Source organism: Anomaloglossus baeobatrachus, chromosome 10, assembly GCF_048569485.1.
Source record: "Anomaloglossus baeobatrachus isolate aAnoBae1 chromosome 10, aAnoBae1.hap1, whole genome shotgun sequence".
NCBI lineage: Eukaryota > Metazoa > Chordata > Amphibia > Anura > Aromobatidae > Anomaloglossus > Anomaloglossus baeobatrachus.
In genome coordinates, this window is record NC_134362.1 from 11,439,102 (window position 1) to 11,453,018 (window position 13,917).

The 13,917-nt window shown below is 54.1% G+C and overlaps 1 protein-coding gene across 1 annotated transcript in view; it reads right to left on the reverse strand.

Annotated features, from left to right (window-relative positions):
• Positions 1 to 993: 993 nt before the first annotated feature.
• LOC142254471 (transmembrane protein 178B-like) overlaps positions 994 to 13,917 on the reverse strand; it is a 36,037-nt gene continuing 23,113 nt past the window's right edge. Inside the window, exons 2-4 of the mRNA XM_075325534.1 lie at positions 12,163 to 12,276; positions 9,656 to 9,793; positions 994 to 2,075 (exon numbers count right to left, since the gene is read on the reverse strand). Of these exons, the coding sequence (XP_075181649.1) occupies positions 1,831 to 2,075; positions 9,656 to 9,793; positions 12,163 to 12,276 (497 nt within the window). The 3' untranslated portion in view covers positions 994 to 1,830. The remainder of the gene's footprint in view (positions 2,076 to 9,655; positions 9,794 to 12,162; positions 12,277 to 13,917) is intronic.

Below are 13,917 nucleotides of genomic sequence, written 5' to 3' on the forward strand. Positions count from 1 at the left end.
AAACCAGTGAGCCGTCTCAAACCTTTGCGACATTGTTGTTGAAAAACAGACTGATGTCATTGGTTACAGAAATTCTAAACTGCTGAAGGTTCCAGCGACTGTTGAGGCCGTAATCCTGAATCATTTCACCATAAACTGATCACAGCCAGGATCTCCCCACAAGATATCAGACAGAGGAGTCAAAAGCATTGTCAGAAGAGTTGTCCAAGAGCCAAAGACCCCCCCTTAGGAAAGCTGTAGAAAGACCTTGAATCGGCAGGTACAATTGTTTCATAGAAAACAATAAGTAATGCACTCCCCCTCCATGGCCTGTATGCGTGCTCCTGTAAGCGCGCTCCTGTATGCGCGCTCCTGTATGTATGCATGCTCCTGTATGCACGCTCCTGTATGCACTCTCCCCTCCATGGCCTGTATGCATTCTCCCCTCCATGGCCTGTATGCACTCTCCCCTCCATGGCCTGTATGCATTCTCCCCTCCATGGCCTGTATGCACGCTCCTGTATGCACTCTCCCCTCCATGGCCTGTATGCACGCTCCCCTCTATGGCCTGTATGCACGCTCCTGTATGCATGGCCCTGTATGCACGCTCACCACGCAGGACTCCACTGCTGAACAAAAATCAGGTTCAAGCGAGGTTAAAGTTTACTCAACAAGTAGTCTGTGAAATACTGGAGAAGTGAGGCCAAAACTGAACTCTTCGGATGTCATAATACACACCATGTTTGGAGGCCAAAAGGCAAAATCACCCCAAAACACAAACACCAGTGACGTGTAGAAGTGGGAACATGATGGTGTGCGGCTGTTTTTCAGCAGACGGCACTGGAAACTTCATATCATTGAAGGATGAATGGACGGATACAGATCTGCTGGCCTCTAGGAGGAGGATGAAGAGGGCGGCCATTTCCGCAGACAATGATCCCATATAGAGGTGTTATAGACACACAATCCGGGCTGTTTCCTGGGCGGGGGATGAAGGCGAAACATTGGCAAAAGTCAGTTTAAATCTATTTATTCAATAAATTAAGTTAAAAAAAAAAAGAGGATAGAATTACAATAATCGCTTGATCATGTGCTTTTTATAATTGGTGATGGGACCACACGTACATTATTACGTCACCTCTCGATCCGCGTATCCCCCCCCTCCCCCGCCCGAGGCTTCCCATTCGCTGGAGGCGCCGGAGCGCAGCGACACCGTACGGATTATTTCTTTTACCTTTTTTCGGATGGCGCCTGAGTTTGCGGTAGGCTCTAGCGCCTACTCGGAAGGCACGGCCGGAGGTCTGGATCTTCTCTATTCCTCCCTCGTCCCTGGCGCGGTCTGGAATATTACTTGAGGGGCCGATTATGGATGTGTAAGGCGTTTTTTTTTTTTTGTGTGGACCGTATTAAAACATGTAAAAATCAGTTACCTGTTGTATATTCTAGATATGCGTGTATACAAAATCCCCCCAAACACTGATCCCTTAGGCAATGGTCATTTAGCTGCACCGAACTGATGAAAGTCTGTACATGGAGGAGAGGATCTTCTCTGGATCTATTCCCGGAGAACCACGTGAAACCTTTAGACTCCGGCCATGAATGTCACTGTCAGGACGGCACCCGAAGGTGGGTCTATATCCGCGGTGTCCCCCTTCTGGCCATGTCCCCCGTCCGCACCGTCCCCGTAGTTCCCGTTTGTTAGTTTCACAAGCAATCACATGGTCAGACACGAACAGAACAACTTTCCGGAGCCGGATGCCACGCCTCGCTCTGGTGGCATGTCATTAGTATTTTTATATATATTTTTTTTTTTTCGGAGGGGGGTCTTCATATCTGCTCCTGTGGACGAGGTCACACCGCCCCGTTCTCCTGCCGTGGCTTGTGGACGGCGGACTGGGAAGCGCTGAGCGACGGCGCCAAAGTGCAGAGGAATCCGGAGAGAAGGGTGAGTCCCAGCCCGCCCCAGGCACAGAACATCGACCAGCCGTACCCGTGGCTAATGTCTTCTGGTAAACCGTACACCGAGCGCGGATACCGGGACAGCTCGAAATTGATGCCGGCGACACAGGTGCAGAGGGAGATGATACAGCACGTCCCTACAGAGAAGAGAGGAGCAAGGGTTAATGACAACATCAGAAAGAGGGGCGACGCTCGAGATGTGGGGTCTACGGACCCCCAATACAGACAGAACATGGGCCCTGTGCAGAGCCCCCCAATACAGACCGAACACGACCCCTGTGCAGAGCCCCCACAATACAGACAGAACATGGCCCCTGCGCAGAGCCCCCCAATACAGACAGAACATAGCCCCTGTGCAAAGCCCCCCAATACAGACAGAACATAGCCCCTGTGCAAAGCCCCCCAATACACACAGAGCATGGCCCCTGTGCAGAGTCCCCCCAATACAGACAGAACATGGCCCCTGTGCAGAGCCCCCTAATACAGACAAAACATGGCCCCTGCGCATAGCCCCCCAAAACAGACAGAACATGGCCCCTGCGCAGAGCCCCCCAATACAGACAGAACATGGCCCCTGCGCAGAGCCCCCCAATACTGACAGAACATGGCCCCTGTGCAAAGCCCCCCAATACAGACAGAACATAGCCCCTGTGCAAAGCCCCCCAATACACACAGAGCATGGCCCCTGTGCAGAGCCCCCCCAATACAGACAGACCATGGCCCCTGTGCAGAGCCCCCTAATACAGACAAAACATGGCCCCTGCGCAGAGCCCCCCAATACTGACAGAACATGGCCCCTGTGCAGAACCCCCCCAATACAGACCGAAAATGGCCCCCGTGCAGAACCCCCCCCAATACAGAGAATATAGCCCCTGTGCAAAGCCACCCAATACAGACCGAACATGGCCCCTGTGCAGAGCCCCCCAATACAGACCGAACATGGCCCCTGTGCAGAACCCCGCCAATACAGACCGAACATGGCCCCTGTGCAGAGCCCCCCAATACACAACAGAACATGGCCCCTGGGCAGAGCCCCCCAATACAGACCGAACATGGCCCCTGTGCAGAGCCCCCCAATACAGACCGAACATGGCCTCTGTGCAGAGCCCCCCAATACAGAGAGAACATGGCCCCTGTGCAGAGCCCCCCAATACAGAGAGAACATAGCCTCTGTGCAGAGCCCCCCAATACTGACAGAACATGGCCCCTGGACAGAGCCCCCCAATACAGACCAAACATGGCCCCTGTGCAGAGCCCCCCAATACAGACCGAACATGGCCCCTGTGCAGAGCCCCCCAATACAGACAAAACATGGCCCCTGCGCATAGCCCCCCAAAACAGACAGAACATGGCCCCTGCGCAGAGCCCCCCAATACAGACAGAACATGGCCCCTGCGCAGAGCCCCCCAATACTGACAGAACATGGCCCCTGTGCAAAGCCCCCCAATACAGACAGAACATAGCCCCTGTGCAAAGCCCCCCAATACACACAGAGCATGGCCCCTGTGCAGAGCCCCCCCAATACAGACAGACCATGGCCCCTGTGCAGAGCCCCCTAATACAGACAAAACATGGCCCCTGCGCAGAGCCCCCCAATACTGACAGAACATGGCCCCTGTGCAGAACCCCCCCAATACAGACCGAAAATGGCCCCCGTGCAGAACCCCCCCCAATACAGAGAATATAGCCCCTGTGCAAAGCCACCCAATACAGACCGAACATGGCCCCTGTGCAGAGCCCCCCAATACAGACCGAACATGGCCCCTGTGCAGAACCCCGCCAATACAGACCGAACATGGCCCCTGTGCAGAGCCCCCCAATACACAACAGAACATGGCCCCTGGGCAGAGCCCCCCAATACAGACCGAACATGGCCCCTGTGCAGAGCCCCCCAATACAGACCGAACATGGCCTCTGTGCAGAGCCCCCCAATACAGAGAGAACATGGCCCCTGTGCAGAGCCCCCCAATACAGAGAGAACATAGCCTCTGTGCAGAGCCCCCCAATACTGACAGAACATGGCCCCTGGACAGAGCCCCCCAATACAGACCAAACATGGCCCCTGTGCAGAGCCCCCCAATACAGACCGAACATGGCCCCTGTGCAGAGCCCCCCAATACAGACCGAACATGGCCTCTGTGCAGAGCCCCCCAATACAGAGAGAACATGGCCCCTGTGCAGAGCCCCCCAATACAGAACAGAACATGGCCCCTGTGCAGAGCCCCCCAATACAGACCGAACATGGTCCCTGTGCAGCGCCCCCCAATACAGAGAGAACATGGCCCCTGTGCAGAGCCCCCCAATACAGAGAGAACATGGCCCCTGTGCAGAGCCCCCCAATACAGACAGAACATGGCCCCTGTGCAGAGCCCCCCAATACAGACCAAACATGACCCCTGTGCAGAGCCCCCCCAATACAGACAGAACATGGCCCCTGCGCAGAGCCCCCCAATACAGACAGAACATAGCCCCTTTGCAGAGCCCCCCAATACACAGAACATGGCCCCTGCGCAGAGCCCCCCAATACAGACAGAACATGGCCCCTGCGCAGAGCCCCCCAATACTGACAGAACATGGCCCCTGTGCAGAACCCCCCCAATACAGACAGAACTTGGGCCCTGTGCAGAGCCCCCCAATACAGACCGAACATGGCCCCCGTGCAGAACCCCCCAATACAGACAGAACATGGCCCCTGTGCAGAGCCCCCCAATACACAACAGAACATGGCCCCTGTGCAGAGCCCCCCAATACAGACCGAACATGGCCCCTGTGCAGAGCCCCCCCAATACAGAGAGAACATGGCCCCTGTGCAGAGCCCCCCAATAAAGACAGAACATGGCCCCTGTGCAGAGCCCCCCAATACAGACCAAACATGGCCCCTGTGCAGAGCCCCCCCAATACAGACCGAACATGGCCCCTGTGCAGAGCCCCCCAATACAGACAGAACATGGCCCCTGCGCAGAGACCCCCAATACAGACAGAACATGGCCCCTGTGCAGAGACCCCCAATACAGACAGAACATGGCCCCTGTACAGAGCCCCCCAATACAGACAGAACATGGCCCCTGTGCAGAGCCCCCCAATACAGACAGAACATGGCCCCTGTGCAGAGCCCCCCAATACAGACAGAACATGGCCCCTGTACAGAGCCCCCCAATACAGATAGAACATGGGCCCTGTGCACAGCCCCCCAATACAGACAGAACATGGCCCCTGTGGAGAACCCCCCCAATACTGACTGAACATGGCCCCTGTGCAGAGCCCCCCAATACAGACAAAACAAAACATGGACCCCGTGCAGCCAACAGCTCCTCAGTGCACAGGTCCTCCTGCTTTGGGGGGGCTGCGGCCCCTTTACGGCTGCACATGTTGCATCAATGGTCACAATTCCATATAAGATTTGCCTTCCTGAGAAAAGGATTTGCCCTGGTGCTCACCCCTGCGGGCAATGATGGGGTCGCATGGTGGTGGGATACACTGGTCCCATGGTGGTGGGACACACTGGTCCCATGGTGGTGGGACACACTGGTCCCATGGTGGTGGGACACACTGGTCCCGTGGTGGTGGGACACACTGGTCCCGTGGTGGTGGGACACACTGGTCGCATGGTGGTGGGATACACTGGTCCCATGGTGGTGTGACACACTGGTCCCATGGTGGTGGGACACACTGGTCCCGTGGTGGTGGGACACACTGGTCGCATGGTGGTGGGACACACTGGTCCCATGGTGGTGGGACACACTGGTCCCATGGTGGTGGGACACACTGGTCCCATGGTGGTGGGACACACTGGTCCCATGGTGGTGGGACACACTGGTCGCATGGTGGTGGGATACACTGGTCCCATGGTGGTGGGACACACTGGTCCCGTGGTGGTGGGACACACTGGTCCCATGGTGGTGGGACACACTGGTCCCATGGTGGTGGGACACACTGGTCGCATGGTGGTGGGATACACTGGTCCCATGGTGGTGTGACACACTGGTCCCATGGTGGTGGGACACACTGGTCCCGTGGTGGTGGGACACACTGGTCGCATGGTGGTGGGATACACTGGTCCCATGGTGGTGGGACACACTGGTCCCATGGTGGTGGGACACACTGGTCCCATGGTGGTGGGACACACTGGTCCCATGGTGGTGGGACACACTGGTCCCATGGTGGTGGGACACACTGGTCCCTGCTGTGGGGTCACTGGTAGATCAGGATTTCCTGTGTGAATGATCCCGGTGTTGCCGGTGACTCTTCCACACGTGAGATATTCTATGATGCTTTGTGTGAATGGAGCGATGGCCGCCGCAGCTCAATGTATTATCTATGGAGGGTTCAAGATCGCCGAGTGCTGCACTCAGTCTCCAAAAAATGCATGGAGCGGTGCCAGCCATCACCTCACCAAACCCAAGGGTCCCGATGGTCAGACCCCCAGCACATGAAGCGGTGCCGGCCATCACCTCACCAAACCCAAGGGTCCCGATGGTCAGACCCCAGTACATCGAGCAGTGGCGGCCATCACTCCACCCTAAGAGACCCGATGGTCAGACCCCTAGTACATGGAGCGGTGGCGGCCATCACTCCACCTTAAGGGTCCCGATGGTCAGACCCCAGTACATGGAGCAGTGCCGGCCATCGCTCCACCCTAAGGGTCCCGATGGTCGGACCCCCAGCAATCAGCATATCTGTCTGTGTCACAGACGCCCAGGTGTCACTTATTTGTCCTGAGTTAGGGTTCATTCAGATGACCGGTCCGTTTGTCCCGGTAATTTATTTTTTTTTTTGCGGACCTTCTGACAGGACCATCTTCTCAATGTGTTTTGTGCAGGACCGGATGCGCTTCAGTGTGCATCCGTGCCCGTATGTCCATTCCATTATTATGGAACATGTCCTATTCTGGTCCACAAAATGCGAACCGTGGCACAATACAAGTCAATAGGTCCGCACAATACAAGGAAGCACTTCCATGTGGCTGCCATCGGCTGCCCCTGCGGTCTGTGTCCCGCTCCTCCGCCACCCCCTGGGGATGACGAGCGCAGACATCAGGAGGTTAGCTCAGCTCATTACCTGCAGTGATTAACTCCACTGAACTTGTGATGTCAGCGCTCGTCACCGACTTCCATGTCCGCCGCGTTCTCACATCAAGTCTCGCGGGTGGCTCAAGGCTGTGACTAGCGATGACGTCACGGGCTCCCGCGATACTTCACTTGTGAACGCGGCAGACAATGGAAGTCAGTGACAGCGCTGACATCAGGAGTGCAGCGGAGTTCATCACAGCAGGTAATGATCTCATCTCACCTCCTGACAGCAGCGCTCGTCATCCCCTGCAGTGACCTGGGCTGACCTATTGATGTTAGCTCAGGTCACTGCACTACTCTCCCAGCCAATGGGGAACATTCTATTCTTCATTGACTGGGACAGTGACTATGGTATGGATCGTTGTGGGACCCCCTTATTGGATTACGCCAGACCCGGATTTGTTTTTTCTTTTCCATAAATTGGTGAAAGAGGGAATGTTTTGGGGAGTGTTTTTTCAAATAAAAATTTGTTTGTCGTCTTTTTTTTTTTTTTCTTCTCATTACTGACTGGGTTAGTGATATCTGGTATCTGATAGACGCTGTGACATCACTAACCCCAGGGTTTGATGCCAGGTGGCATTACACAGCTAGTATCAACCCTGTATAATACCCCATTTGCCACCTCACCAGGGCAACGGGATGAGCTGGGGCAAAGCGCCACAACTGCGCATGTAATGGATGCGCCACTTCTGCGGTGGCTGCGGCCTGCAATTTTTAGGCTGGGGAGAGTCCAATAACCATGGACCTCCCTAGTCTGAGAACACCAGACCATAGCTGTATGCTTTACCTTGGCGGGTGATCGAAATTGGGGGGAGCCCTGTGTTTTTTGTTTTACATTTTTTATTTAAATTAAAATAACAGTGTGGGGTGCCCTCTGTCTTGGATTACCAGCCAAGGTAAAGCTACCAGCTGTGGTCTGTAGGCTGCAGCCGTCTGCTTTACCCTAGCTGGCTACAAAAAATAGGGGGAATCCCACGTCGTTTTTGGGGGGGGGGGGAATAATGAATTGGGGGCACAAAACAAAAACATCCTTTAGTGCCACATGAAAGGCACTAAAGGGTGCAAGATTACAAAATGCAGGGAGGTGGGACAGTATATCTATCTTTCTAGCTTTTGACTGTATGTAACCCTCCTTCCGTTTTTTTTTGTGGGTCACAAAAAAAACAAAACGTAAGGCACACAGATGTAGAAACGGACCATATACGGAACGGATGAATGTGATGACCGCAAAATTGGGACGGTTGTGTGAATGTATCCATAATAGAGAAGTCGTCCCACTGTCAGGATCCGCATCAATCATCATTAGATCAGAAGACAGCTCTGACCATCACCTCTGGCTGCGGGGGACGCCGAGTGTGCGAGCATTGCAGTCTATAGAAGGTGTAATGCTTCATTTCCCCTGTGGGGGTGCTGCAGGGAATCTGAACACTTCTGCCACCCGTTACAGCAGATCCCAGGGACAGGCTTCTAATTACAGATCCTCTAATTCCCAGAACACGTGGATTCTCTCCAGATTGGTTACTTTTTGGGGCAGACTGCTGACGGCGAGTGCATCTTATCTGCATTAATCATTTGCCTTATGGACGTCCACCTCCTCCCTTCTGAAAGACTCAGGCTGGATCTCCCCTATGCTTTACACTGCAGCTACACTCTGTTAGATTGACAGCTGTGTATAAGAGTTAAGTCTAAGACGTCAGTGGATGATATTCACGGATGGAGAATGACCGGGGGGGGGGGGGGGGAAACTAAAATCATCCACTTTTTTTTTCTTCAGATTTTAAAGTCACAAAGGGTTAATCTCTGAGTATCTGCCCGTATTTCTCCAGCTCCGCTGTTCCTTCATATTTCGCCCCCGGACGTTGCAGCTGGGTCGAGACCCCGGTATTGATTTTCAGGATTTGGACCTTTGGGGGCAATTATTTTTACATGAACTATATCTTTTTGTGAAATCCTCCTGGATCTAATGACTCACATTGCCCGATCACCTTCTATCGCTGCTGTGCTCTGTATGATGACTGCTGAGGAGTGAGCTGAGAATCTGTCAGTGAGCACGCTCTGCTGGGGGAGTTTAGGACTCATCTTCTCAGCTGATTCATGACCACATGATGTCGTGCTGATCTTTGTAGTTCTCTCCCTCCAGTCGGCAGCGCTGGGAGCTCCGGCGGTGCCCCCGACAGCTGAGAACCCGGTGATCGGTGGTGGGGGGGGGGGGCTGCATGGGGTCATCTAAGGGATTTCGTTTCAAGTTATTGGGACATCCTCAGACTTGTGGGGGGAGACGCTGCGTCTTAGGGATTTTAGGAATCCTTATTTTCCCGCTGCAGAGAACATTTGACGATCGCGGTGGATTTGCAGAATGTCCGTTTATGCCGCAGATCACAGATTTGAGACCGTTAGTGCGGATGTTAGTAACCCTAAGCCTAATTTCACACATCTCCAGACACAATAAATCAGCCGCTCCCGCGAGACCAGAGGCCGCCTGCGAGGGTCCCATGAGACTTCTTAAGAAATGAACCTGGAGCCGCCCCCTCCCGCGTGCTCAGCTGGCGGAGCCGGTCATCAATCAGTGGTCTCTCCGCCAGGAGACAAGTCAATAGCCGATAATTAGCGCAGTCCCCGGCCCGAGGGGGAGAGGAAAGTGGTCTCACCTCCCATGAGAAACAGCAGGCCGGCCACGTACTGCATCAGGTCGTGCTCCTTACAGCAGCCGAGGACGCCGATCAGCCACCCGAACAGGATGATGGACACCGCCATCCCGATGAAGCCGGCCGTCATCCGCCGCAGATCTGGGGGGAGGGAAACACAAAATCAGACAAGAGGCGGCTACAGCTTTTCATGGTTTTTCTACAATGTCCTCAACTGTGTAAGTCATAAATAATGAAGATGGAGGCTGCAAAGAAAAAGAGCCGATACCAGCGACCACTGGAAACTGTCAGCAAGCCGATACCAGCGGCTACCGGAAACAGTCAACAAGCCGATACCAGCGGCTACCGGAAACAGTCAGCAAGCCGATACCAGCGGCTACTGGAAACAGTCAGCAAGCAGATACCAGCGGCTACTGGAAACAGTCAGCAAGCCAATACCAGCGGCTACCGGAAACAGTCAGCAAGCAGATACCAGTGGCTACTGGAAACATTCAGCAAGCCGATACCAGCGGCTACTGGAAACAGTCAGCAAGCCGATATCAGCGGCTACCGGAAACAGTCAGCAAGCAGATACCAGTGACTACCGAAAACAGTCAGCAAGCCGATACCAGTGACTACCGAAAACAGTCAGCAAACCGATACCAGTGACTACTGGAAACAGTCAGCAAGCCGATGCCAGCAACTACTGGAAACAGTCAGCAAGCAGATACCAGCGGCTACTGGAAACAGTCAGCAAGCAGATACCAGCGGCTACTGGAAACAGTCAGCAAACCGATACCAGTGACTACCGAAAACAGTCAGCAAACCGATACCAGTGACTACTGGAAACAGTCAGCAAGCCGATGCCAGCAACTACTGGAAACAGTCAGCAAGCCGATACCAGCGGCTACTGGAAACAGTCAGCAAGCCGATACCAGCGGCTACCAGAAACAGTCAGCAAACCGATACCAGTGACTACCGAAAACAGTCAGCAAACCGATACCAGTGACTACTGGAAACAGTCAGCAAGCAGATACCAGCGGCTACTGGAAACAGTCAGCAAGCAGATACCAGCGGCTACTGGAAACAGTCAGCAAACCGATACCAGTGACTACTGGAAACAGTCAGCAAACCGATACCAGCGACTACTGGAAACAGTCAGCAAGCTGACAGCCCCTGCGGAGCTTCTGGTGATGCCGGAGGAAGTTAGATTCTTCTCTATTAAACAAATAAAGAACTAAAAATGTGCAATGGGCCCATGCAAAAAAAGAGGTTGCACATAGGATGCCGGGAGATTACAGCTCTGAAGTCTGCAAAATCGTGAATGCAGCTTTATGAGCATCCCAGTGAGAAATACCAAAACGCTCCCTGATAAGTGAGACCACCCGAAAGCTGCACTGACACATCAGACAGCTGTCCGCACAATGCCGGTCCCTGCCCCCTCCCCCATGCATGGGGTCTCACTGGTGGCAGCTGCCTTAAAAGTGCCATCCAAAGACCTGGTGATAAATGGATAATCAGGGAGGGTCTGACTGCTGGGACCCCCAACTATTCAGCCTAAAAGGACGCCTGTGAATGGAGTGGTAGTGCATGTGACCACAGCTCCATTCCCTTCTATGGGACTATGGTAGTGCACATGTGACCACAGCTCCATTCACTTCTATAGGACTATGGCAGTGCACATGTGACCACAGTTCCATTCACTTCTATAGGACTATGGCAGTGCACATGTGACCACAGCTCCATTCACTTCTATAGGACTATGGCAGTGCACATGTGACCACAGCTCCATTCCCTTCTATAGGACTATGGCAGTGCACATGTGACCACAGTTCCATTCACTTCTATAGGACTATGGCAGTGCACATGTGACCACAGCTCCATTCACTTCTATAGGACTATGGCAGTGCACATGTGACCACAGCTCCATTCACTTCTATAGGACTATGGCAGTGCACATGTGACCACAGCTCCATTCACTTCTATAGGACTATGGCAGTGCACATGTGACCACAGTTCCATTCACTTCTATAGGACTATGGCAGTGCACATGTGACCACAGCTCCATTCACTTCTATAGGACTATGGCAGTGCACATGTGACCACAGCTCCATTCCCTTCTATAGGACTATGGCAGTGCACATGTGACCACAGTTCCATTCACTTCTATAGGACTATGGCAGTACACATGTGACCACAGCTCCATTCACTTCTATAGGACTATGGCAGTGCACATGTGACCACAGCTCCATTCACTTCTATAGGACTATGGCAGTGCACATGTGACCACAGCTCCATTCACTTCTATAGGACTATGGCAGTACACATGTGATATCACCATTTCCATACAGCAGTCACATGGCACATTATCCATTCACACAGGAGGGGGTACAGGATTCCCATTTTTGGGGTTCTATAGGTCGGACCCCACTTATCAGCACGATCTGCTGCAATCCCTGGGGGGTGAGCACTTATCTGTTCGATACCCCCTCTGCCCCCCACCCCCGGCCTGGCAGGGCTGCCGCACTTACGCAGAGCGTGCCACTCGTCCTGGCGGATGGTCTTGGTGACATTGATTGGCAGGTTGGTCGGCAGCGAGGACGACGTGTAATGATACCGGACCGGAGCACAGCGCTGGACGATGCCTGGAAGAGAAGGAAGGAGACACTGTGAGAAGAGACCCGCGTGGACACACATGGAGGGGGAACATGGTGAGAAGAGACCCCCGTGGACACACATGGGGCGGGTCATGGTGAGACGAGGCCCCCGGCGGACACACATGGGGGGGGCATGGTGAGAAGAGACCCCCGTGGACACACATGGGGGGGCATGGTGAGAAGAGACCCCCGTGGACACACATGGGGCGGGGACATGGTGAGACGAGGCCCCCGGCGGACACACATGGGGGGGGGGACATGGTGAGAAGAGACCCCAGCAGATACACATGGGGGGGGGAAACACAGTGAGATGAGACCCCCGTTGGACACATGGGGGGTGGGGGGGGGGGGGGGACACTGTGAGAAGAGTCCCCCATAGACACACATGGAGGGGGGACACGGTGAGAAGAGACCCCCGTTGACACACATGGGGAGGGGACATGGTGAGAAGAGACTCCCAGCGGACACACATAGGGGGGGGGATGGCACGAGGAGGGATGGTCCTCATTTGATCCTCCTGGCAGGGAGCGGGGTGGCAGACTCGCCGCTCAGACTAGGAACCAGTAGATGAAGCTTTATCTTCGGGATGGGTCACAATCATCAGATCTGACACCCGGCGGCACCGCACCGTCTCCCCTGGCACATGCACGCTCGCTCAGGCTGAGGGTGCAGGTGTTTGAAGAAGTCACGAGGAATAATCATTGATTGACCACAGAGAGGAGCGAAAATGTTCACAGGACCCCGATCCACACCCGCGGAGAGGACGCTGCCCCTCATCTGATGGCCCTAATCCACTCGCCATTTAAAGGGGCTGCAATTCTTGTAACATGTCGTCATCTATGTGATGGATGATGGTATTGCTGGTGTACGGTCCCTTTAAATGCTGGGTTCGTCACTCTCACTCACTGTTCCCTATAGCTCAGCGCTGTCTGGAGTGCGTTCCGTCTGGGCCTGACGTGTACCGCGACCACTAATGCACTGCACCCGCGAATGACCGGCGCGGAAACACGGATTCCACCGCAATCAGACGACGGATCTACAGGAAATGCTGACATCATCCTGCAACTGCGGGGTTAATATTTAATGAGTCCACAGGAAAAAAAAATGAATGCATTATGTTCTGGAAGTGTCCGGGGCTCGTCAGCCAAGATCTCGCCGTCTTAAAGGGAAAGCGTACTACAAATAACGCCCAGGGCGGAAGCGATCAGTGTCCATCCTGAGCAGACAGCCGCAGAGGAAACTGCGCCAAACGTCTGATCCCGTGATGTAACGTCCGCGCACCAGACGGCGAAACCTGCACCAGCTGCAGCCACAGGGTTCGGGCCGCGCTCCTCTCACTAATCCCCATCACTTTAAGAAAAGTTGAAAACTTCTGCACCGAGCACAACCTGCAGCAAATGAAGCTTCTTGTAGGTGTCTGTTTTCTGCCGCAGAGGAACAATCCCCCTGGAGCTCTGCATTGTGCGGCTCCTCTGTAGTTCCCCCTGGAAATATATAGACAGCGGGGGAAGTGCTAGATGGGGGCGTGTCCCTGCACACTCACGGTCCAATCACAGCCGCCAGTGTCAGACTTGGGAGTGACACACCCAGTTGTCAATGTAGTCATATATTTCCCAGAGGAATAAAAGA